Source organism: Porites lutea, chromosome 11 (assembly GCF_958299795.1).
Source record: "Porites lutea chromosome 11, jaPorLute2.1, whole genome shotgun sequence".
Lineage (NCBI taxonomy): Eukaryota > Metazoa > Cnidaria > Anthozoa > Scleractinia > Poritidae > Porites > Porites lutea.
Window position 1 is genome coordinate 14990248 of NC_133211.1, and position 24840 is coordinate 15015087.

The 24840-nt window shown below is 41.2% G+C and overlaps 2 protein-coding genes across 2 annotated transcripts in view; both read right to left on the minus strand.

The window, feature by feature from the left end:
- Positions 1-361: 361 nt before the first annotated feature.
- On the minus strand, positions 362-3600 carry LOC140951556 (adhesion G-protein coupled receptor D1-like). The gene is made up of 6 exons (XM_073400832.1): positions 3408-3600; positions 3163-3291; positions 2193-2381; positions 1189-1656; positions 915-974; positions 362-460 (listed from the first exon to the last, which is right to left on the minus strand). Exons 1-5 carry the CDS (start codon positions 3583-3585, stop codon positions 916-918), a joined length of 1023 nt encoding a protein of 340 aa, XP_073256933.1. The 5' UTR covers positions 3586-3600; the 3' UTR covers positions 362-460; position 915.
- Positions 3601-3668: 68 nt separating this feature from the next.
- LOC140953249 (uncharacterized) overlaps positions 3669-24840 on the minus strand; it is a 101877-nt gene continuing 80705 nt past the window's right edge. Inside the window, exons 86-113 of the mRNA XM_073402749.1 lie at positions 23931-24566; positions 23489-23557; positions 22286-22918; positions 21861-21959; positions 21005-21541; positions 20718-20753; positions 19911-20546; positions 19177-19488; positions 18413-18469; positions 17502-18035; positions 16464-16487; positions 15554-16186; positions 14457-14501; positions 13797-14110; positions 12464-12689; positions 11947-12267; positions 10839-11129; positions 9910-10071; positions 9306-9628; positions 8695-8920; positions 8086-8115; positions 7361-7686; positions 6960-7179; positions 6675-6734; positions 5643-5968; positions 4854-5073; positions 3786-4094; positions 3669-3697 (exon numbers count right to left, since the gene is read on the minus strand). Of these exons, the coding sequence (XP_073258850.1) occupies positions 3669-3697; positions 3786-4094; positions 4854-5073; positions 5643-5968; positions 6675-6734; positions 6960-7179; positions 7361-7686; positions 8086-8115; positions 8695-8920; positions 9306-9628; positions 9910-10071; positions 10839-11129; positions 11947-12267; positions 12464-12689; positions 13797-14110; positions 14457-14501; positions 15554-16186; positions 16464-16487; positions 17502-18035; positions 18413-18469; positions 19177-19488; positions 19911-20546; positions 20718-20753; positions 21005-21541; positions 21861-21959; positions 22286-22918; positions 23489-23557; positions 23931-24566 (7634 nt within the window). The remainder of the gene's footprint in view (positions 3698-3785; positions 4095-4853; positions 5074-5642; positions 5969-6674; positions 6735-6959; positions 7180-7360; positions 7687-8085; positions 8116-8694; positions 8921-9305; positions 9629-9909; positions 10072-10838; positions 11130-11946; positions 12268-12463; positions 12690-13796; positions 14111-14456; positions 14502-15553; positions 16187-16463; positions 16488-17501; positions 18036-18412; positions 18470-19176; positions 19489-19910; positions 20547-20717; positions 20754-21004; positions 21542-21860; positions 21960-22285; positions 22919-23488; positions 23558-23930; positions 24567-24840) is intronic.

Genomic DNA, 24840 nt, shown 5'->3' on the forward strand with positions numbered 1-24840 from the left:
ACCGTACGCATTAACCTTGGCCTTCCCCGCAGGCGTTTTTAGGGGATATCTCCTCTAAAAACGCCTACGGGGGAGGCTAAATTAACCTCTGATTGCCGGTGAATTCTCGTCACGTTCATGTAGAGACGAGGCCTGCCTTAGTGAGGGTCTTTTTCAATGAACAAGGGACAAAAATGATAAACATCGCGCGGCTTTGAATTACTTCAACTTCGTGTGGAAGGGATTAATATTCTAAGGCGGTATCCACCTCTTGAACAACTGGGGGCCAGGATAATATTTATGACAACAAAATGATGCGTGATAAAGTACAATGATAATTTATTTTTCAATATTCATCGTTACTGATGCATAGTAGAAGTTTATATTAGACACAGTCTCATGCAAATCCTAAAATATTATATCAACATATCTTGCCACCTCTATCGACCATCTGTCGTTTCATGATCTTGGGTTGCGGTGTCTGTGAGTAGAAAGGCAAACAGAAAGTGAATGAGAAGAAATGGGACTGGGACGTACAAAATATTTACTTCTAGATAATTCGCTCCTGATTTCGGCAAAAATGGCTTGGTTTTCAGCAGTCATGTGGCCACAGGACGGTTACGTGACAAGAGAATTGCGGGCTTGAACTATCAAACATCTTTGATGCAATTATCTCGTTACGTGACCGTCCTGAGGTCACTTGAGTGCCATGTAATCCTGCATTCACTTCTGTTCCAGTCTACAATTTCTTCTCATTGATGTCAGCGGAACGTGAACTTTTTCGCTTCTAAGCAGGCCACTGATCCAAGGGTTTTTAACCAGCCGCGCACTTTGGGAATCTCCGCTTTTCTCCAAACGAAACTATAAGTGTCTCATCACAGAACATGGTATTGAAGCAACTGCCGTGGTAAGATCACAGTAAAATAACACCTTACCTTAATTATTCTGGTCTTTCCCTTGAAATTTACTCAGTTTGCTTGACTCAAAGTGCATTGCTGGTAAAATAAAAAAATACTTCATTAAATTCAGTCTGACAGTTTATTTTCATGGGCTGGATATTTTTTTTGGTAAAATCAACTTGCCTGGTGTTTTTCGAAATAATCACTGCTTCCATAATGTTAGGCGAACTATTAAACGTGAATTATAGCTAGAATCAACACTGATTACAATGTTCTTACATTAATTCAGTTAAAAAGCAAAAGTACCTACCAGTTTTGACTTCCCGCTCAGATAGTTCTCTTTCCCAGAACGCCAAGTTATCGATCTTTAATGGGAAGCCATACAGCGGTTGATCTGAATTGTTTGGCCGACCAATTACAAATGTTGTGAACGAATCCTGAGGTCTGGAAACAAGTGCCGGCCTAGCGCTGGCTACGAGGGTACCATTGACAAAAAGCTTGAGTTGACCCTTTTCCCGCCAAGTGAAAGCGAGGTTGAACCAACCGCTAGGAAGAACAGGTGTGTCCAGTTTCCACTGTTTGTTCTTTATGCTTAGTATCACGATGTACCTTGTTGGCAAATACAAAACGGCAAAACCACGCGCTTTAGTAGACTGGCCGCCACTCGACATGATGTAGGAGCTTGTCGTCTTGTTGAGCGACGTTTTGTTGAGTTTTAACCACGACATGACCGTTATGCCGTTGTCTGCGCAGCGTCCGGGATCACTAAAGCAGGTGTCTGAACGAATAATTCAGTTTTGTTAGCGCTTAACGCAATAAAACCATTAAAAGCATCAGATACGGAAAAAAAGCGTTTTTACGCTGATGTATTTCATCACTACGCCAGCAATAATGACATGCAGCCATCGCCTACTGCCTAAAGACCAAAACCTTTGTTCGCGAATGCAAGGATTTTTCCTGCAAGCTTTATTTGCATACTGTCTTGCAAAATCGTAGTGATACTTGGCAAAAACTGATAAAATAATGATAATTATCCATGTCATTTCTCAGACTATGAACATTCTTTCTTTTCAGTCCTCTTTATATCCTCTCGGAAGGACAAACTTGGATTCTCTTAATGAATTTCACACAATTAGAAGTAAAAAAAGGCCTCCTTCAGTATATTCTCCTTCTTCCTTCACAATCGTAGAGTTGGGAAAGATAGACTTCCTCTTTTATACTGTTTAATATTTCACTAAAACCTCACAGTGTGGTAAATGTGTTCTTTTTTGACGCGTTTGTTCCAGTTATTAACGTCGTTTCTACGGAACTTACCATTAGTTTCTTTCAGAGAAATCCATCCGCCATTGGTATCTACAACCAGACCCCTTTCGGCTGTATTTGTTACAAGGGCACCGCCCTCTAAATGGATTTTTCGACCACGTACTTCATCAATAAGAACAGAATTGTTTACAGACGATTTGAAGTGCCACAGGCAGCTTACGTCCATTTTTGTCGTTGATGCTGTAGAGAAAACACAGCAATAGTAAGATATCTCTCGATAACAAGATGAAATACTTAAAACATCAGTTACCGATAATAAGCAGGAGCCTAAGAGAGTTATCACAGTTTACAGCTTTCCTTCATATTTGTCCTTGATGCTGTACAGGTATTACAGCGATGGGGAGATGAAATACCGACATAACTTTTACCGATGATAAGCAGGAGCCTAAAAGAATTATCACGGTTTGCAAATAGGTAGTCTGCGTTAGCCAGATTTGTAACAGGTAATGGACGAAGGTAACTGCCTTGCAATAGTCTGGACACAGGCATATTCAAATGACAGTGAATGCGCAACATTCTAGTGATGAGATTATGACAAGGTTTGCAAACTTGTGCTCCTTTTAAGAAGCCTTCCTTCGTCATGGCATTGACAAATTCACACGACCAGGATATTGGATGTAGCAAAGGTGGTCATGATCGAGTTTGAAACTTCAGCACAGCTCAAGAGGTTTAACCGTGCTCATCATCGTGATGGTTTCTTCTTCATTGTATTACATCCTCACAACGTATGTAAGATTGTGTCATATTGTCATCACAAAGCAATTCAATTTATTGCTTGGCCATCATAACAATAGTCTGTTGTTTATAATTAGGAGATACGTCAGGACGCGCCTGTGAATCTGGCTCCTGGAAGAAGAAATCCACGGGGGGGAGGGGTAGATAATCTCAAACAAGGGCTCATGGGTCTAATCTTAGTCACTGCATTACAGACGTAATTAGAGTTGATGTTGTGGTCACTCACCTGAATTCTTGAACCTTGCTATTGTGCTTCGTTCGCCCCACGCCATCCGGAGATTATTGCCTGGTGACTCACCAATGCCATCGTTATGGTTGGGTATTTTAATAACTAAGCTTCTTTTCTTTCCGGCCCCTGCGGAAGAGAGTCGCAAGGAGGTTATTACTACTTACGTCTCGTTTTATGCACCACTGCTGTAAAGCTAAAATAACATAGATAAATTAGAGTATGCGATTATCAGTTCCACATACTTTGCTTCCCTCGTCTTCGTCTGATTGGTCTGCGTATTCGTCGTCCCCGTCGTCTCATCCTTATGTGACGTATTCGTCGTCCACGCATCATTTTCCGTTTGCGACGCCGACGTATACGATGAATTCGTCGTCCACGTCGTCTTATCCTTATCCGACGTATTCGTCGGCCACGCATCATTTTTCGCCTGCGACGTCGGCGTATTCCACGAATTCGTCGTCCCCGTCGTCTCATCCTTAGGCGACGTATTCGTCGTCCACGCATCATTTTTCGCCTGCGACGCTTGCGTATTCTACGAATTCGTCGTCCCCGTCGTCTCATCCTTATACGATGTATTCGTCGTCCACGCATCATTTTTCGCTTGCGACGTCGACGTACACCTCGAATTCGTCGTCCACGTCGTCTCATCCTTATGCGATGTATTCGTCGTCCACGCATTATTTTTCGCTTGCGACGCCGACGTACACCTCGAATTCGTCGTCCACGTCGTCTCATCCTTATGCGATGTATTCGTCGTCCACGCATCATTTTTCGCCTGCGACGCCGACGTATGCGACGAATTCGTCGTCCACGTCGCCTCATCATTATTCGACGAATTCGTCTGCCACGTCGCAATTTACGTCCGAATCGTCTCCATCGTATACGACGTCCTCGTCGGCCTCTTCCTCTAGCTCGCCTCAGTCCTTTGGCTACAACACAGACACAAGATTAATTTAAAGCTATTCCAAGCATGAGAGTGTGCATCTTAGGCAAGGTGAAACCTTTACGTAAGTTGCCCTTTTAACTTGAAACTCAATTGGGTTTCAAATTGTTTTTTTCACATATCTGAATCTCGCGTAGCTTCTGCAACACACGTTCATAGTTTCATGAAAGCATATATCATATTTCAATCCCGAAGGAATCTCGAACCAAGACAAGTGACTATTAAGTTACTTCAGACTTTGAAAACTACAGCTACACTTGTACATTACACTTGTACCACATCTTTTTTATAAGAACGTTCATTTTTTGAGTTGAGCCTGGACCGTTCTCATTTTCTGGGCAGCTTCAGCCTAAATATGTCCCTAACGGAAATCTGATAACTTTAAGGTACATATAGGCAAGACAATGATTATAGTTTTCACATTAATGAATTGTACAAGTACAATGTAAATGTATCATTGACCATACACAATAGGAATGTGTTGAAAAAACAAAATTTTACTTGCACTCTGATTCGATGTAGAACATTATGTAAAACAGATTTTCTGGATTTAGGAAAGTACGATTTAAAAGCAGTGAAAAATAAATTGTTCTTCTCTGAGCCTCGGGTATGTTGTTAGCATGTTCTTAATATTTTGACAAATTTAATGCTGAACGTTCTTGCAAAAAGGTTCTTATAAAAAGAGTGCTCACTAGTTATATTGAACAAACCACTGGTTTATGGCGCCATAACACATTCTAATTACCTCCACATGCTGTTCGTTTGATGGACCTCACCACTCGGTTCAGGCTTCCGAAATCAGCGTTGAACACATATCGTCGACTCGCTGCCATTTGAATAAGCTGAACCCGTCTGAATTTTTTGCCGATTCCAAGCGCTAAAATACGCACGCCCGTGTTTCGGAGGTCACGTGACGGTCTTACAACCCTGTCTTGTGAAATGCCATCAGTCATGATGATCAGAACCTGGAGTGGAAATCGTAGACCATATATATTAACACCAAGGAAGAGACAATTGTTTCGTCAATCGCATATTTTATTGTTACAAGCCATGAGCAATTTGTCTTTGGTGTGTCCGTTAAAATGGATATTAGAGCTATCCAACAAACAAAACTTGTTTTTCTTCCTGGAATTCGGAATCTTAATGCTACCTTAAACACAAGAAGGAGTGTTTCATCAGGTTTCCAAACACAGAATTGTTTCAGGCGACAAGGCACAACCTAACCCCAACCTTACACCGGCTTGGAAAATGTGTTTGGATTCTTGATAGCTTCTTAACAGGGGAGTCTGGTTAAAAGCATTCTTTTTCGAAGACTTGAGGGCACGATTCTAAGACATTTAGAATCTAAGATTTCGAAGAAGGCTTAAATTTACGTTTGGTTTCTAAAACTTTCATCATACTCAACTGTAAAGTGTCATAAATCAGCAATTCCAAAAAATGTCCGACCGTCAACACTTTCCACGGGATGGACATTACTGGATCCGACTCAACTGGGGAATGGCTCTGAATGAAGGACTTTACATTCAACACTTACCTTCCGCCTATTGTTCCTTCTTTTAAACAACCGATATCTGGCAAATGTCAGCGCGCGTCCAATTCTTGTACCTCCTCTCGGGTACCTGATGCGACTTATAGCGTATAAAACGCCATGTTTGTTTCTAAAGCGTCTGAAATTGAACACTAGCCATGCACGGGAAGCGAACAAAACAACGCCAACTCGGGTGTGTCTCGGGGAGATGTGGAAAGACGCCACTACTCGTTTGACAAAATTGAGACATCGACGGAAGTTTCCTCGACCGTACGCCTCGATACTTCCAGATCCGTCTATTAAGAAAGCCAAATCAAGACGTCTGCGACACACTGAAAATTAAAAGGGTCTAGATTTATTAAAAAATCCTAATAATGCTTAGCTTTCGTGTGAAGGTTCGCAGTTCTGAGCTATATAATGAGCACGACAGTCATTTATTGCCACTCTTTGATTGCCTGATTGTTTATAGTATTCATGTTACTAACGTTTAACTCACTCTCAGGTCCTCACTTGCCGACCTTGCTGTGAAACTAACTTAATGGGCACCGAGTGGCGGGGTTTGCCCAGTTCACATCGTTGGGCGTTGTTTTTAATACGACGTCTTTTTACTAATGCTACCTACAGGGTTTTCCTCAGTTTCTTTTTTCACCTGTGGTGCTTACCATTGACACAAACCAAACGACTGGAAATCTTGTGCATAAACATAAAACTATGAAATTTGACGTGGTGGTAGAACGACCCGTTACTGATAATGTATATCCAAATCAGCTAAACAGACTAAAAAGAGTAGAAAAATTGCATCCCCTCAAATCACAACCCATGTTCTCTGAAGCTCCCCGAAGGGAATGGCGCGAACCATTTGATTTCCGACCAGATTTCCGGATTTCCCTTGTAAATGCGAAGTACAGGTCTTTTGACAAACTTTTCACACTTTCGTCGGAAAAACTTAAAAGGAAATTTTTGTTTTAGGCATCTGGTTGTTTGTGATTGGCTGAGAAACGAATTGGATGCAAGAAATACAAAATTCGAATGACTTACCGGGGCCACTTGGCCTTATGATGGGTCCTGGAAGGGAAGGCCTGGGACGAAGTGGGCGACCTGGCACAAACAGGTTTATTATTGATCAGATGCAAGCAGTTTGGATGGTAATTAACAACAAGTAAGTCAAGGACTTAAATAAATAAAGCTATCCTAGGTAAGAGGCGTGGGCTAAGTACAACAAAAACGTTGAAGCTACCATAGTGGTTGCTTGACGGGCCAGAAATCCTAGAGTTAGGGCGAGTATTTCACATCTATAACAAAGATACTAAATTTGGATCTTACTTCGGCACAATCTTCTTGCGATTCGTCGAGCCACCTGAATCAGCCGTCTAAAGTTGCCGGTGAACACTAATCGCCTGTTTGTAGCTATTTGTTGAAGTTGTCTTCTTCGGTACCGTCTGCCGATTCCTAAAGCGAACACCCATACACCCCTGCTCCGTAGAGCAAGTGCGGGTTTTCGAACTGAGTCTTGTGAGATGCCATCCGTCAGAACGACAAGAGCCTGCAGAGGAAACGAAATTCAGATACAGTGCGTAGGAGATTAGAGAAAATAGACCGTTAGTTATGGTTTAAATGCACTGGTAACATAAAAAAAATTGATTCCTTTGCACGAGTAATGAAATAACGTAAAACATTTTATTGGGAAGAAAATTATGAAGCCTCATTCCTTTATAAAGTTTTACCTTAAGCGCTCTTCTGCTTCGTCTAAACAATCGATTCAGGACAAAGTACAAAGCCTTTCCAATCCTGGTTCCTCCATGAGGGTATCTGATTCTGCTTATGGTGTACAACACTTTTGCCTTGCTCGTGCTGCGATAGAAGTTCAGTATCAGCCAAGCACGGGAAGAAAACAAAGCTACCCCCACACGGGTACGGCTGGGGGAAATACTGAATGACGACACTACGGTCTTGACAAATTCAATACATCGTCGGAAGTTACCGCGACCAGAGGTTTCGATACTCCCAGATCCATCAATCAAGAAAGCCAGGTCTAGTCGTCGACGACAAACTGAATAAAAAAAAATAGAAAAGTGAAGTCAAGACGTATATGGAATTTAAATGAGAGCACGAGTTCCATAAAAGTATCAGTAAATGAAAGAGAACACAAGAAATAGAACTTTGAAATAGTCCAGTTTCGAATTAAAAATCACCGCTGAATACAAATATTAATGACACATTCATACAGGGTTAACCTCGACGTAAAGTAAAATATTCAGAAATTCTGGCAAGTAAGTGTTTGAAATTTGAATATACACAATAGACAGAGTAATAAACAGGTCATTTTCTCATTGGAATTTGTGAATATATTTTTTCAGATTGAGGCTAAGGCTGTAAAAAATGCGTCTTCATTTCTTTAATTCAGCGGTCATAGAGAACTCCAAAATGGGCTATTAAGGCATTGACTTACCTCGACCAGAAGGCCTGGGCCCAGCTGGGACTGTGATAGAAATAAACATATGCATTTTATTATATGTGCGCAATAAAGAACCATTTTTGTAACAATTCAAGGAAAATAAAGGTGTTCAGAACCATATAGGTACACAGAGCTGGAAGTTTCCCTTGTTAACCACCCACGAGTGTTACAACTTTCACCCACTGAACAAGATACTTGGTCCATCACCGGGTTTCGCTGTGGGAACGCTACGGCTCGAACCCAGACGGCAATCCGAACAGTTCGAATCGACGCGTCGACAAATAAACTGCGACGCCTACACCAATTTTGCAGCAATAAGCCAAAGGTCTCGATATGTCAAAAATTCTAACATCACAACGAAGCTTTCTGGTTCAACTTGTAAATTTCCAAGGAACCTTATACTTACTTAGCGAGCCAAAAATGGTAAACACTCAAGGAGAAGAGAATATTACGACTTGGAGAAGTAAGAACAGTCAGAAATATGGCAGTAATAATTCATAATTTGAAACCCCTTCCTTGATATTCACTTTCATTTGTGTTAAAAACATGACGTTGTCCCACATACAATTACCAGAGCAAAAGTAAACTAAGTTTCAATCCCACCTTTCCCTGCACAGACTTGTCTCTTGATGGACCGTACAAGGTAATTTAGTCTGGCAAAGCTTGTTCTGTAAACATTCTTCGAACTGGGCGCGATTTGAGTCAATTGTCGACGGCTCGTTCTTCTTCCGATTGCAACTACGAAAGTGTTTACTCCACTGTGACGAAGCGCGAGAGATGGCCTTAAGACTCGATCCTGCGACATGCCATCCGTTAGCAAAATAAGGGCCTAATAAAAGAAATAAATCCAGAATATTAACGTCATCAAAGTTAAATCGGAGGAAGTACGTGGTTAAATTGATTATTATAGCTGTAATATAGACAGCTTACCATTTCAATATTGTTTTTTTAGTTGCTGCATTGTAAGATAAACAGAATTACACCGTTAAACTCTAATGTCGCTGTCAAAAAAGACTGCTTTCCACGGGAAAACGAAATAACAAAAAAATGAATGTGTCTTGTTTGCTGTTGTCAAGTTTCACATCATTTATTCAATGGCGGAATCATTTAAACTTAAATGCTCAGCTTCAGTTTTTAATGAGCGACATCTAAGTTCCAGAAAATGATTTCTTTTCTAAGCAAATACGTAAAGTATTCAACTTTGCAATGCCCACCTTTCGCTGTCTGCTCCCTTGGAAAAGTCTGTATTTTACAAAGCGAAGTGCGCTTCCAATCCTTGTTCCTCCACTCGGATACCTGATTCTATCTATTGCTCGGTAGATCTGTCGCTTATTTCTGAAACGGTTGAAACCAAAAACAAGCCAAGTTCGAGATGAGAAGAGAGCTACGCCAACCCGGGTGAAGGAGGGTGACACTTTGAAGGAAGATACCATTTTTTTGACGAAATTTAGACAGCGCCGGAAGTTGCCTCTGCCTGAACGCTCAATGCTGCCAGAACCGTCAATCAAGAAAGCCAAGTCCAGACGTGCACGACAAACTGAGAGAAAAAAGAAAAAGGTTAAAATAATACTAAGCAAGTGATGCAGTAATAATAACAAATTCGACCGTATACAGGTGATTCGATTAGAGTGTTTGACTCCTAGCTCCTAAGGTTCTGCAAACCCTTCCATGAAAATCCATGCCAATGAGAGGTTTTATATGGATCAGTGCGATTTTACAGCAGCCACGTCTGAAGCCATGTCTTCAAAGCGCAAATTGGACGCAACATTAAATCCACGGTTCAAACAATTAGGCACACATTCTTTGTTATGTACCTACCTTTGCCAGACGGTCTGGGAACAGGTATTGGCCGTGGTCTAGGTCTAGGTCTGGGTCTGGGTCGCGGCCTCGGTCTTGGTCTAGGCCTGGGTCGTGGCCTCGGTCTTGGTCTAGGTCTGGGCCGTGGCCTTGGTCTCGGTCTAGGTCTGGGCCGTGGTCGACCTAAAGAACACAGAACACCAAAATGACTAAAGGCTAAGCTACGTGCAAACGGACGCAACATTGTTGGCCAACAACTCCCAACATTGTTGGATGTTGCGTCCGTTTGCACACCCTGTTGCATGTTGTTCGATGTTGTTGCGTGTTGTTCTGCAAAGTTTGAAACCCCGTGCCCCGTGCAAACGGGCGCAACATTGTTTGCCAACAAGTCCCAAAATTGTTGGGAGTTGTTTCAGCTGCATTTAAATGACAAAGAATATTTCCACAAAAGTAATCGTAGCTAATAACATCTTCCGATTTTTGTTTTTAGTCCTTCAACTTATTAATAAATATTCCTTGAGTATACATAGTACAACAGACTTCCTATGATTCGATTCAACTCCTTGATTGACAGAGATAGGTATTTGACTTCTAAATTCACCAATTCACCAACTTGGAGAAAGAGTTTGTGCGAGTCATGAAAATTAAGATAATGTTTTCAGAGGTTGACAGTTTTGTGTCCAGGGCGGGAATACTTGTCGCAATCGCACTGGGCGATTTTTAGTTTTGAGAGAGGAATTATTCCGATCAAGTAATTGGAATTTTCCTCGTTCCATTCGCTTAACCTTAATCGGGTTGATTTGGACGATACTCCACTCAGAAGTGTGGACTGTGAACACCATTGACCATATTAAGTCTACAGGGCATGCCCACTAAACTCTAAAGACAAGAAGTCTATTCAGTCATCAGATGTTTTCTGAAATCACCACTGAACAGATCTCGGAGTGTACCTTTTATGATAATGATATAAACATCATTTGCCCAAGGACCTCCTTTCCCTCCTCGACATCGCTTTGATCGACCGTACATTTTGTATGTGATTTTCGCTCTCGGACCCATAAAGCACTCGCCACCGTTCTGTACGGCAAAGATTCTGTAACCTCGCTTTCGGGCTTGGCGCGCGCAGTCTCTGACAGCATACTTCAAGCCTCTCAAGTTAGCCACCATACTTCCTGCAGATCGCCTTCGTTTGTCTCTAAAACAGCCAAGGTTTCGGATAACGACATTGGACCAGCCACGAACTAGAATATAACAGAGGATGTTTAGACAAAAGCAAAACACTAGTATGTGGCATTAATTTCTATCACATGACTAAGTTTAATGTTTGGTCATCAATAAGAAAAATTCATGAAGACCTTTGGTGTTGTTGTTGTTGTTTTTATTCGACATATTAAGGCTTCTGGTTAAATCTACTTAGAGACCTCTACCACTTTGTTCTGTTCACACCATCATTACAGTACTTGTGCATTAATAAGGTTTGGCAGACCAAAAGTTGAAACCACCAGCTGAACTGAACTTTTTTGCTTTTGGCAGGAGCAATACGCTGACAACCGCATGAGGCACAAATCTATGGTCAGTTTTATACTGAGGCCCAATAAAATTCGAGGCATGAATGGGGCAAGAAAAGAAAGTGAACACATATGGTTCTCTCTACTTTGATTCTTGAGCTCTTTCAATTGAAAGTGGTTTGGAATGAGGATAGGCAAAGACGTTGGAAATATTTTTTCCCCCAAGGTGTTGAAACAACTGAAATGTTGTGTACATATATAACCACAGTTGATACTACGGTCAAATATTCCTATGCCCAAGAAGGCATACAAACGATCAAACGAGGTTAATGGATTATTTCAATGCAGAATGACCTTTTCGTCTTGTTGCCACATCAAACACGGTAATAACTGTAAAAACAACTATTGTACATGTCAGCCAATCAGGGTTGTAAATGTCAGGGAGTAATCTTACGGTAAAAACGGATTTAGATTATCCTTAATTCTGAAGACGGCCAGTCCAAGGCACCTCATGCCATGGATCAACAGAGAAATTTTTAACTAGACTTACGTTTTCCAAATTTGTACACATCCATTGCCCATGATCCTCCTCTTCCTCGCCTGCAGCGATTGGTCGGTCCATATCGGTTATATGTCTGATACGCCCGTGGGCCCGAGTAACATTCTCCACCGTTCTCTACTGCAAAGACTTTGTAACTTCGCCTTAAGGCTGCCATAGCACATGCGTTGATAGGATCTTTGTGCCTGTGGAAGTTGCCGAGTCTAGATTTAATAGCTCGTCTTCTTTTGTCATTATAACAACCTTCCCAGTAGTAAGTAGCCTGTCCAGGACGTGGAGGTTTGGGTCGAGGAGGTGGTCTCGGCTTTACACCTAAGGTAGGAAAAAATTTAAAAGGATAGGGTTTAAAAAAAGAAAAGGAAAAGGAAAAATGACTTTCCTTTTACATACACTACTATCAAAACTAGCTATAAAGCATAAGGGTTATTTTGCCTTGGCTGCCAAACACGCTACTCACATTTTAACACCCTGTTACAATAATACCTTGTTTGTTTCAGTGTTTACCGACCTGTTGCACCGCAAGCTTTCCTTTTTATCACTCTGACAACCGAATTCAGATTTCTGAACCGTGCTGTGAACACGAGCCGACGGTTGGATGCCATTTGTCGTAATTGGCGAATGTTGTAACGCAATCCCAAACCCAATGAGATCACTTCAACTCCTCCTTTGCGCATGGTTCGCGCAGGTGCAGTCACGCTGTCGTACGAGCGACCATCTGTCATGACAATACACACCTTAAGAAGACGAAAAAGGAAATTATCGATCACATTAATTGTATGGTCTATGCACGTGACATAACAAATTGCTTGTCCATTGCTTGAGAGATTATTCTGTTTTTTCAAAGCCAGGCCTTCTCGTATTCAACTGTACGTGTTCTGTTAGTAACACTGGATCTCTTTCGCGCCCCATGGTTACAGGCGACTTAGGCCCTGACGGCCTTAAATGAGAATGCGAATCAGAAGGCCTTTTCTGAAAAACTTACTTAAGTGACCGCTTTGATCATTACACTACATCATCGAACGACGTGTAAAGGTAACATTCAATTCCAAGCCTAAACATTCAACACACTAAGATAAAGGCTGGGGTCACCCATGTTAACTATCATCATTTTCATGCATGTGCCTTGACGAACGTTCTTTACGATACAGTAAAACAGGTAACAAACACGTGCAAGCAAATGAAGAATGATCCTCGAAGCTGTGAAAGCAATTTATGCAATTGCGTAAGAAGCCTGAAAAAAATTCAGAACTTCAACGGGATTTGAACCCGTGAACTCACATTACTGGTGCGATGGTCTAATCAACTGAGTTATGAAGCCACTGATGTTGGGAGCTGATTATTATTTGATTTATTTCATACACATCTATCCAAAAAAGTGCATTTTGTTTTACAACATTGCTATTGCTGCAAAACGAGTTGAATACCGATGTTGCCCGTTTCACCACCCAACCTGTCTTGTAACAAATCGCGTTGTTGCACGTGGAGAAATGTTGTTGTAGAAAGTAGGTACTTGATTTTACTTTTTGCAACAAAATCTTTCAATGTTGCTCGTTTTAGCGGCCCAAGGCAAACTTGCTTTGTAGCAAGTGACGTTAAGACCCGTGTATAGCGTGATACCGGCGTAATTTTATTCAATCAGAAGTCAGTAAAACGCGGAACCTATCTTTTCAACTCGTTTTGTAGCAATGTTACAAAAAAGTTGTACGTTTTGTTGTTTGTTTTACCGTAGCTTCAGCGCTAAGGGCATAACGTGAGTACTGTGGAAAGGGAAGGAACAACTATTATTCTGTGAATTTTCCATTCGACACTCTTATACGTTACAGCAGTAAAATCATACATACCTTTCGTCTCTTACTTCGACGGAAGAGATAACGGTACGCGTATCTAAGGGCCCTGCCTGTCTTGGTCCCTCCCCTTGGGTACCGTATGAGGCTTACAGCTTTAAGGACCTGGTTTTTGTTTCCATACCGATTAAATCCAAATATCTTGTAAGCCCTGGTGTTATACAGAACGGCACCAATTCGTGTGAAACGGCGCGATAAGACGAATGTGCGAACCATGTTCTTTATGAACTGAAGACAGCGCTTAAAGTTCTTGATTCCCACGCTACCAGAGCCATCAATGACAAAACCAAGGTCAAGTTTAGCTTTGCAAACTAAAGAAAAAAATTAAATGTAACGCAAAATTCTTCTTCTTTTCCAAGTTAATCCAATGCTAAAAAGGATTACATGTTGCATTGTCCGTAAATCATAAATTAGAGGCGTATTTTTGACAAATAAAGGAACATGCACCATGAAGGATGTAGAAGCAAGAAGGTTTTTCGAAGTCACTTATAATTGTCTGTTCAGTGTTGGCAGAGAGTATTCAACTGTTTTTTGTATCCAATGTACTACTGAACTAAACAACACGTTGGCAAACGACTGAAATCGCTCACAGGTTATCTATAAACAGTATAAAGGACTCGTTTTTGAAATTCTTGTAAATTTAGTTTATATACTTACCTCTTCCACCAGGTCTTGGTCTGGGCACAGGAACAGGCCTCGACCCTACGGCAAAATATTCAAGATCCACCTTTATTTGACTATGTTTGTTACGATCAGTCATCTTTGGATAGTTTGTGCGAGTTTCTTTTGGGACAAATATAGCTGGTAACTATGTCAGAGGCACCCAACGACTGCTTTCTGTAAAATAGCTGTTCGGAGAGGCAGATATTGCCTAGGATTTTCTATTACTAGAGGACGGCTAAAAATTTCTAAATGACCGTGCCATTCATGTACAAATTTTTAAAGCTTCTCTAATGAATGCCCTACGATTTTCTTAAGTTTATTTTTTTCATATTTCACTCCTTAGGTTAGGCCATTTTTGACAGAAAAAAGGAAACCTAAAATTTTCGGATTCAAAAATGTGATGGAGAGAGGAATTAGAAAAATTCTCACTTTCGTAATACGTCAAATTACCCCTAAAATTTTCGGAATAATAAAGATGAATCTCTTGTAATTTCGTAGAGACTCGAGTTCCCCTACGGTGACCGAACAGATACAAATTTTATAGCGCCACTTAGAATGCATTTCTAGAAGTACTCTTGACAGCCTAAAAAGTGTTTTCAATGTATAAGGAGAAAACTGTCGTTGGGTGCCCCTGCTACTGTGTATACAGTCACCCGTAACCATAACAGTTTGACTTTCATTTTTTTTGTAGAGATTACTTGTAATACTGGGTCATTTACTTAAAGTGGCTACGTCACGCTATTTTGTATCTTTTAAAAAAGCTGAAAGATGTCTTTGTATCGGTTGAATTGTTATTTAATACTATATTTAGGGAGTGACACTGTTTCCTTTCGTTTGTTGAAAACGGATGGCACAGATAAACATGGATTGAAAGTTGGGCCAATTTTTTCAATTTTTAAAGCTATGCCTGCAAAAATTACCAAAAAATATTATTGTTAGTATTCCCCAGTGAAATGTGTTCGACATCTTCTTCTTAACTCTACAGGAGCATTTTGTGTATGCGTAAAGGCATTAAGTAATGATTTCAACATAGAATTTACCTAAAACATTAATATCATGACAAAAAACCATGTCATTTTACAAGCGCCTACCTTTTCTAAAGCAAGTCTTCATACGCCGTCGGATCATATTGGTGGTCAGAGCTGCACTGTAAAATTGCAGGCAGGCAATTCTTCCGCGGAAGTAGCGTCGGTCACCTTGTCGTGCTCCAACTCTGATCTCGTAATTTGTAGCCAATGATATCTTGCCAATCTTGCGACGTGCTACCATCTTGCCGTTGATATAGAGCTTGGCAACACCCGTATTTTTGTTGTAGGACGTTCCCACGAATTGCCAAGTTCGCGGCCTGACTCCACGGTACGCCAAAGCATGTGTGAAGCGCCGGCCAAGACGCTGCGTGTATCGTACAAAGAGCGTCTTAGGACTTACCATCCATAAGTGCACTCCCCATCCATTGCGTTTATAGTTCACGATTGGACCCGCGTTTCCTTGGTGATATATCCACCCTAATATGGTCACACAGCTCCTTAAGTCCAGTGTTCCTCTGTTCGGGATTTCCACGTAACTACTTCGTCGGCCAGGGAAGTAGTAAGAGCCATATGGTAGTCCATCAGGGCCTGGGGAAAAAAAGACCCGGATGGGACGACCAGCCGGGTTTCTCTTCCGTATTTCTCGTCCCCCGTATGCTTTACTAAACGGAAATATGGCGATAGACGATATGGCGTCTGTTAGGAAACAAAGAAAAGATATCTGTCTAAAGATGGATATTAATTATTCAGCTATGCATGTCTCCCCTAACCCAATAAATAAAATAATCCATACGGTCACCGACTTGTTGATTCATATTTTCTTCAGATAATATTACTTAAACCGTTGCCCATTGTCTGTGTAGTGGTATGATATCAACTGAAGGGACCAGTTTTCGAAAAACATGTACCTTGAAACAAGCTGAATTTAAGATAGATGTTTATAGTACAAAAGTGTAACACTTTTTATACTTACGTGGCTTGTTGGGTTTTTTCAAACCTAAAAAGGAGAGAAAAAAATTGATAGATTGCTGAAATGCTGTTCTAATAGACGATACTTTCTAACATGAATAACACTAACAGCAATCGTAACAACGAAAGAGCATAGACTACTACTACAAAAAAACAAAACAAAACAACAACAACAATAGCAACAACAAAAACAAAGCATAACCCCCTCAAGAAAAACACCACCGACACGGAAACAACATAAACAACAATAACAACACTAAAAACAAATAGTGTAATGTTCACACCTTGAATACCCGATATATAACTATGTACATAGTTACCCCATTTCGCCCTGTCGGACGCCAATTTAAAACATCAGCCTAGCAGCGTCTACAAAGCAGTGGACTGCCGCAAAACTAAATAAAATGTTATGCGCACTGAACCCGGTGCCCACTTTTGTGCCCGAATACAATGTCTCCAGCACCAGAAACGTGCCGAATTCTAGCGTCGGTACTTAAAAAAAGGTGTCTACGCAAGCCAACAAAAACGAAAGGGAAAAACTGACCTGGCGCAATTTATAACAAACAGAGGTTCCAAAGCGGTTGAGGAAGCTTTTAGTATCAGTGCCTAACGAGTATCGCATTCGGGCACCATGCTCGGGCAGCAAGTGTGAACGCTGCGTAAGATCATGGTATATCTTAATTCTAAATACATTTGACACCAAGGTAATTTGTTTCATTCAAGCGATTTTCCAAGCAATTTCATTGTTACTTATCTGGAAATTTGACAGTGACGGCATGTGCATCCGACATAACCTGCATGGCATAGTTCACGTTCACATTTATAAACAAGCCACTTCAATTTTTCAAGTAACCTTAAAAATTTACGAACATGGAGTTGTTGTCTAAGATCCAACAGTGTCTTGTTAAAAAATTTGAATGTGACCTGTGCGATGCAGGTTACGCTGGATTCATGACACCACATTCGCATCAACACCATAATGAACATAAAATTTAATACTCCCTTACTTCAAGGTAATACGTATGCTAAAAAAAGAGGTTACCTTTGCAAGCCTTCTGCTTAATCGCTCTCACAAATGAACCCAAGTTTTTAAAGTCTGCGGTAAAAACATGCCGACGATTGCTTGCTGTCTGAATGAGCTGCCGCATGCTGAAACGTTTTCCAACGCCCAAAGCAAAAACCTCCACACCCATGTTTCGTAACGTCGCGGCTGGCTGCCTCACTTTGTCGTACGACTTGCCATCTGTCATCAATATGAGGACCTTTCGGTAATTACTCCTTGCAAACAGGAACTTTCTTGAGAATGATAGCGCGCGACCTGTCTTGGTTCCTCCGCTAGGGTACTTGATCTTGTTGATAGCACGCAGTACGTCGCCGAGACGTTGGTATCTTCCGAACGAGAATACTGGGATGACGCGATGAGAGTATACTAAGATGCCCACCCTTGAATATCGAGGTGAGATAGTAAACGAGCTCACCAAGTTTTTGATGAAGTTCAAACATCTGATAAAGTTGGCACGGCCAACACTTCCGGAACCATCCACAATGAAGCCCAGGTCTACACGTGCCTTGCAGACTATATCAGAAAAAAATGGCATTATAAACAATGTTTTTTCTCGATTCGAACGCGGATTAATGTTCCCTTCTGATCCAACAACAAGTTCCGATTAAATTAACACCTAAACCCAATCCTCTTTTTACCGCTTAGAAATTAAGGGTGATGTTTTCATAAGCGATCATTGTTAAGCAGCCTTGGTTGCAAGAAAAGTATTAATTCTGCAGGTAATGTAAATCCTAAAGATATAAGAAAATAACACAGATCGTCATTTGTTTTTGTAATTTGCCATGCATATAAAGAAGAAAAAAGATTGGAAAGTAATTTAAAGTTTATATATTTTGAGGAGTTTTAGGTTGAATATCACTTCAGCAAGTATGTATGTAAAGCAGTGATACCTGGCAGGGCTGGACGAGGCCGAGGTCTGGGACGAGGAAGCGGTCGCGGAACAGGTCCTAAGATGACAAACGGTAAAAAAAATAAAAAACAAATAAATTAATAAATTAAAATAAAAATGCATCAGAAATTACAGTTCATCTTCGTTAGGACTGTGCTTAACTTAAAAATTTTTAATATAGCCAGCCATTTTTGTTCTCTCAGATAGAGATAACGCTGCAATTTGGTCTGGGCTACTTGTTACCCTCACATGCAGTTTACATGAGCACTGACATATTAGAACACAGAATCTTCGGAGAAAGTTTAGCTTTTTTTAAAATTAAAACCAACACTACATTGTCGCGCAGTTATCATCAAAATGTTTACCCGAACAGAGGTATGTACGAATTAATACACGGACGTTGCTTGAACATCTGGGCCTGGTTGTTTAAAGCAGGGTTAAGATAACTGAAGATAACCCAGGGTTAGTGCGAAATTTGAATTCAGATATCACAGCTCAAAAAGCAAAATTACTTTTATTCTTTTTCTTTACAGTTTAATGATAGGATGGCCTAAACAGAATAGACAAAATAATCTGGGAAAATTCTTTTGAACAAAAGAAAAAGAAACCTGGGTTAAAATTTTACCCTGGGTTAGCGCTAATCGGCCTTCGAACAACTAGGGCCTGGGTTCAATATCAGGTAAAAATAAAAAATAAAATAAGAAAAACTGCAGGAAGAACAAAACAGTCATCAGGATTTCTACATCTAATTTCCGCTTTACTCACTTCTAGTGATAATGATATATACGTCATTTGCCCAAGGACCTCCTCTTCCATTTCTGCACCTGTTTGAGCGTCTATATCTCTTAAATGTCCGGTGCGCTAAAGGACCTGACCAGCACTCTCCACCATCCTGCACACCAAACATGCGATACCCTCTTCTGGACGCTAACATAAAGCAACGCATAATCGCATCTCTTCTTCGACGCAAGTTGCCAAGAAGCCTTCCCATGGCTCTGCGCGGCTTGTCTCTGAAGCATCCTCTGCTCTTATACAAGTTACCTGATGGGCGTGGTGGTGGACGTGGTTTTGGGAGCCCTGGGGTGGATTTGGATTGAGAGGAACGCAAAAGGTCAGTAAAGAAAGAAAAAAAATGACAACTAAAGGGCAATATTGCTGATTTCAAATGAGAACATTATGTTCAATTTTTCGGTTAAGAGATCATCAAATGAATTATTGAAATGCCCCTGCGCAAACAGGTAAAATAATGGACAAAAAAGAAACTAAAAATTTTGTAAACTATTTTTAATATTCTATTAACAAAAGACATTTGCATGTGTTGACCAGTTAACTCTTGACCAAATTTAATTTCGTTACTTAATATTTGTAAGTAAGTAATTGCAACGCATTTTAAGTCACTTTTAAATGGGTGTATAAAAGACATGCAAAATGAATTAATAATAACAATGCCCTGCATTGCATTCAAATGAAATAGCTTTCTCCGTTGATAGAACACTAACCTGGCACAAAACATCTCTTGGCTCGTGCCTGAATCTGTCGTGCTGTTAGCGCGACGTTGTATACTTGAATACATGAAATTCTACCACGGAAATATCGGCGATCACCAATCCGCACTCCCGTCCGCGCCGGGTAATTTGTTGCCAATCGTATTCTTCCGACACGCTTCTTCGCCACCAGTCTACCACTGACGAACAACTTGGCAGTTCCAGTTGAATGATCGTAAGACGCGCCTACGTACTGCCAGCGGCTGGGTTTTACAGTCTTACTCACCAAAGCAGCTGTAAAGTCTCGCGTTCGACGTTTTGTAAAACGAACAAACAGAGCCCGACGGCCAATCATCCAAAGATGAACACCCCAAGCTTTTGGATGGTAGTTAAATATTGGTCCTGCTCGACCCAAATGGTACACCCAAGCTAGAATGGTAAGGGACTTTCGCGTGTCTAGTTTACCGTTGTTTGGGAACTCTATGAAGCTATTCCTTTGTCCATGGAACTCAAAGCTCGTCCCACGCCGTCCGTCAGGGCCTGGAGCAGGTCGAACATTAGACATAATACCTGGTGGATTTCTGCTAAAACTGATGTCACGTGACTTAGTGAGGACGTTCAACGGGTACACAGCAACGGCTCGTAGTGTTCCTGAAAAGAAATTATGAGCCCTTGAGAAGTTTAGAAAGCTTTTAACATTTTAATTGGTTCTCTTCCTCAGAATGGGAATTTTGCCTCCTCAGTCAGACATCCTGCCACTGCCATTAGAAAAAAAAAAGAAAAAATAGGAAAAACCAAAGGAAAATTGTCAACGAGCCATACCTGACGGTCTGTGTGGAGCTGGTGGCTTTCGTCCTCCTTAAAATAGCAAGAGAAGAATTTAAAGTATTAATTGAAACACAAAATAAGAATGCAAAACGAAGGAATTACTAAGTGTCATAATGATACACAAAACGCAAAAAACTGTGATCTGACAGGCCACTTGGTGGATTAATAAGCCAGTGAAGTCTTATTTCACAATCACGAACTTCGCATCGCTAGTAATCCTTACATTTTCGGTACTATCAGTTAGTATATCAAGTGGCCCGCAAAAATGCATCATTGCTTACCTTTGCAAGCTTTCTTTTTAATGGCCTTAATGATGGAGTTGAGGTTTCGAAAATCAACCGTAAACAGGTGACCTCGGTCGGTCACTATTTCATTTAACTGCGTCACACTGTAGCCCCGACCCACGCCGACAGCAAAAATATCAACTTTGGCGCGTTTTAACGCCCGTGATGGTTTAAGGACAGCATCTTGTGATCGTCCGTCAGTCAATAAGATGAGAACCCTCTTTCGTCTGCATCTTCCACGGTACAGATATCTTTTGACATCCCTAAGAGCATTTCCTGTCTTGGTGCCTCCATGAGGATATTTTATGGATCCAACGGCTCTTAACACTTGGTACACATTTCTGTAGCGTGTGAATGGAAATATTCTACGCGGACTGGAAGAATAAACCTCTGCTGCGACGCGAGTGTAGCGAGGTGAAATCTTAAATCCTCTGATGAGGTTCTGGACAAATGCAAGGCAGCGGCGAAAGTTCTTTACACCGACACTTCCAGAACCATCAATCAGGAAGGCAAGGTCGATTGATGCTGTACACACTAATACAAAACATATTAATAAGGAAAAAAATTAGAAGTAAAAACAAAATGGGAGAGCCACGCATGACGCTATCAATAGGAAAACATAAAAGAAGACTTCGACTTCTGTTAACAGTGCCAGTTTCTTTATTTCATTTTTGGGGCGTCCTAACTGAAGGGCAAATGATATAATTTACCAACGCTCTAAAATTAAACTAAACTAAACTAAACTAAACAAAGGAAGATAAAAAAGAAAATGTTTATCTTGGAGGAGAAAATGGAGAGTTTCTTATACGTCAGTGATTGAACGGTTAAAAAGACTCAACATTAAAATTGTCACCTGGTCCAGGCTTAGGTCTGGGTCTCGGCTTTGGCTTTGGCAGTGGTCTCGGTCGTGGTCTGGGTCTAGGCCTGGGCCTGGGGAGAGGACGTGTGGGTTCTATCACAGCAAGGAAGAACGAAAACATTGTTACTGTACAAAATTCCAGCATAGAGCTTCGATAAAACACAGAGAGGGGGATTTCTGCTAAAGCTTGTAGATCCATATTTTGTACTGGTCATCGTCGATCATGCGGCTTGTCCGTTTTACTGACTCAAACGACGAAAATAAAGTACCGAGGTCTTTTGAGAAATTATACCAAGATGGCCAGCAGTACCTGAGATCAGTGTTTATGTCTATGTTCCTTAAATTTAGAGGAAAAAAAAAAAGAAAGAGTAACTTAAATCTATAAACTATGGCAAAATGTCTTTAAAAAAATGACTTACTTCTAAAACATCTTTGCTTTTTAGTCTTGATTTGAAAGCGAGATAGTGCGCCATTGTACACCTGCATACAGGATATTCGTCCTCGAAAGTATCTCCCATCTCCAATGCGTGCCCCCATCCTGACGGGATAGTTGGTCGCTAGTCTTATTCTTCCAATGCGCTTTCGCACGACAAACCTCGAATTTACAAACAACTTTGCAACGCCGGTCTTTTGACTATACGTGGCACCAACAAACTGCCATCTGTTGGGCGAGACTGTCCTACTAATTACCGCTCTGGTGAAGCGGCGTCCTCGGCGGCGCGTGAATCGTACAAAAAGCGTTCTAGGTGAAATCATCCAGAAATGCACGCCCCAGCCGTTCGGCATATAGTTAAAAATTGGTCCCGCACGCCCCTGATGGTAAATCCACGCCAAGAGGGTAATGGACCTTTTCGTGTCCATTCCACCTCTGTTAGGGAAAAGAATATAACTGTTGCTTCTTCCGTAGAACTGGTATGATCCATCCCGGGTTAGGTCAGGGCCTGGGGCCGGTCTTACGTTGCGTAGTATTCCACGCGGATTCTGAAGAAGACTAATATCTTTGCCTCTAATAGCACCATTAAGCGGGAAGATTGCCACGGCTTGAGTTTTGACTAAAAATGAAGATATACTTTAGTTGTTACTGAATTCGGCTTTCGCATCATATGAAGAGTTATGCAGATCGAGAGTGTATTATCCAGCCGCAGGCAAAGGGGAACAACACCCTCCGAGTCTGCATAATTCTTCATATAATGCGAAAGCCGATTTCAAGAACTGTCTTATCATTCACTTAAACTATTTCCAAGTTCTTAACATCCTTTCTTGAAGAAACTATATTCCAAAAAATGCTTGTTCCTCGGCAGTATCAGAATAAATGGGGGGGGGGGGGGGGGGGGTATTTTTCTGTGCAGATATTACCAAAAAAGCGATTCACATTCATCGAGAAAAATTCGTGAGTATTCTTACTATCATATTAAGTCAGTAATTCGGCTATTTCTTCTTCGCATAGCCGTGAACTCAAACATCTTCCAAATTTGGCCGGTGCAAGCCCTTTATGAAGAATTAGCCGGAGGATTGACGGTAAGTCAGAAACGGATAATTTAAAAATGCTTTGAATGAACACTAACACTTTCAAGTCCGCTCCTAGCTTAAATAACAAGAGTAAGGAGCAGCATCACACCTACCTTTTGGCCTGTATGGTGGCCTGACTGGTTTTATAGGTCTGACGGGTCTTGGTTTGGGTTTAACGGGAACTAAACATTGGGTGATACAAAAAGAGGAGAAATAACTTACAAAAAATTAAAAGAAATGCCATTGTCATTTATAGAAGAAATAACATCAAGCAGAACATCGCGCAAGCAGAAAGATTCTTCAGACGTCAAGATCAGACGATTAGAGTGTGATTAACTTCACCATGAAAACACTACAAATAAAATGACAAAAACTGTAGATTTGTATTTCCATAAGTCAGAATACATTCATTCAGGCTTTCAAACAGCACCTTTGTTAAGAAAGCTGCATTTAATAAAATGCACAGAGAACAACTTTAAGATGTAAATGTCTCGGTCTGTAAAAACTGTGGATTGTTTGAGAAATCCTTCGATAAACTGCTTAACTGACTATTACCTGGTCTGAAGCACCTCCTCTGACGAACCAGGATCTGATTTTTGTTTAGTGCTTGATTGTATACCTGCATACAGGAGATTCGACCTCGGAAATATCTCCGGTCTCCGATGCGAGCTCCCATTCTTGCGGGGTAGTTTGTCGCCAGCCTAAATCTTCCAATGCGTTTTCGAGCAACAAACCTTGAGTTCAGGAAGAGCCGCGCCATGCCGGTCCTGTAGTTGTACGTTGCACCGACAAATTGCCATTTCCGTCGTCGTACACTTCGGCTATAAATAGCAGGCGTGAAGCGCCTGCCTCTTCGACGTGTGAACCGAGCAAACAACGTTGTCGGGGACACCATCCAGAAGTGGACTCCCCAGCCATTCGGCATATAGTTGAAGATGGGACCCGCTTGTCCAATGTGGTAAATCCAGCCTAACAGCGTTATTGAGCGCTTAGTGTCGATCTTCCCTCGGTTTGGGAACTCGATGTAGCTGTTACTGCGACCGTAAAACTCAACCGAGCCTCCCCGCGAGTTGTCAGGACCTAAGGCGTACCTGACACTCCTCAGTCGTCCATGGGGGTTTCTTGAGAAACTGATGTCTCTCCCTTTCGTGTTACGGTTGAGTGGATAAACGGCCATAGCTCTCTTGATAACTGGATAAGAAATATTACGCAATAAGATGTTATACTTGAAAAGCTTAAAATGCGAGGTTTACGCAATCATAGAAGTGCTTGGAAAGTGAATAATTAGCCCGCTGGCAATTTATTCATTTGAAGAAAGCTTTCTTGTGGCCAAGCGACGATTAACAATCCTACAGCGGTTTTTCTTTGCTTGACACGCCTTGATTCCAGTAATCGCAAAGGCAAGGGTTTGAAACCCCGAAGGTTGAAGTTTTCAGGCTCTTTGTCATCTGCCTTAAGCTAAAAT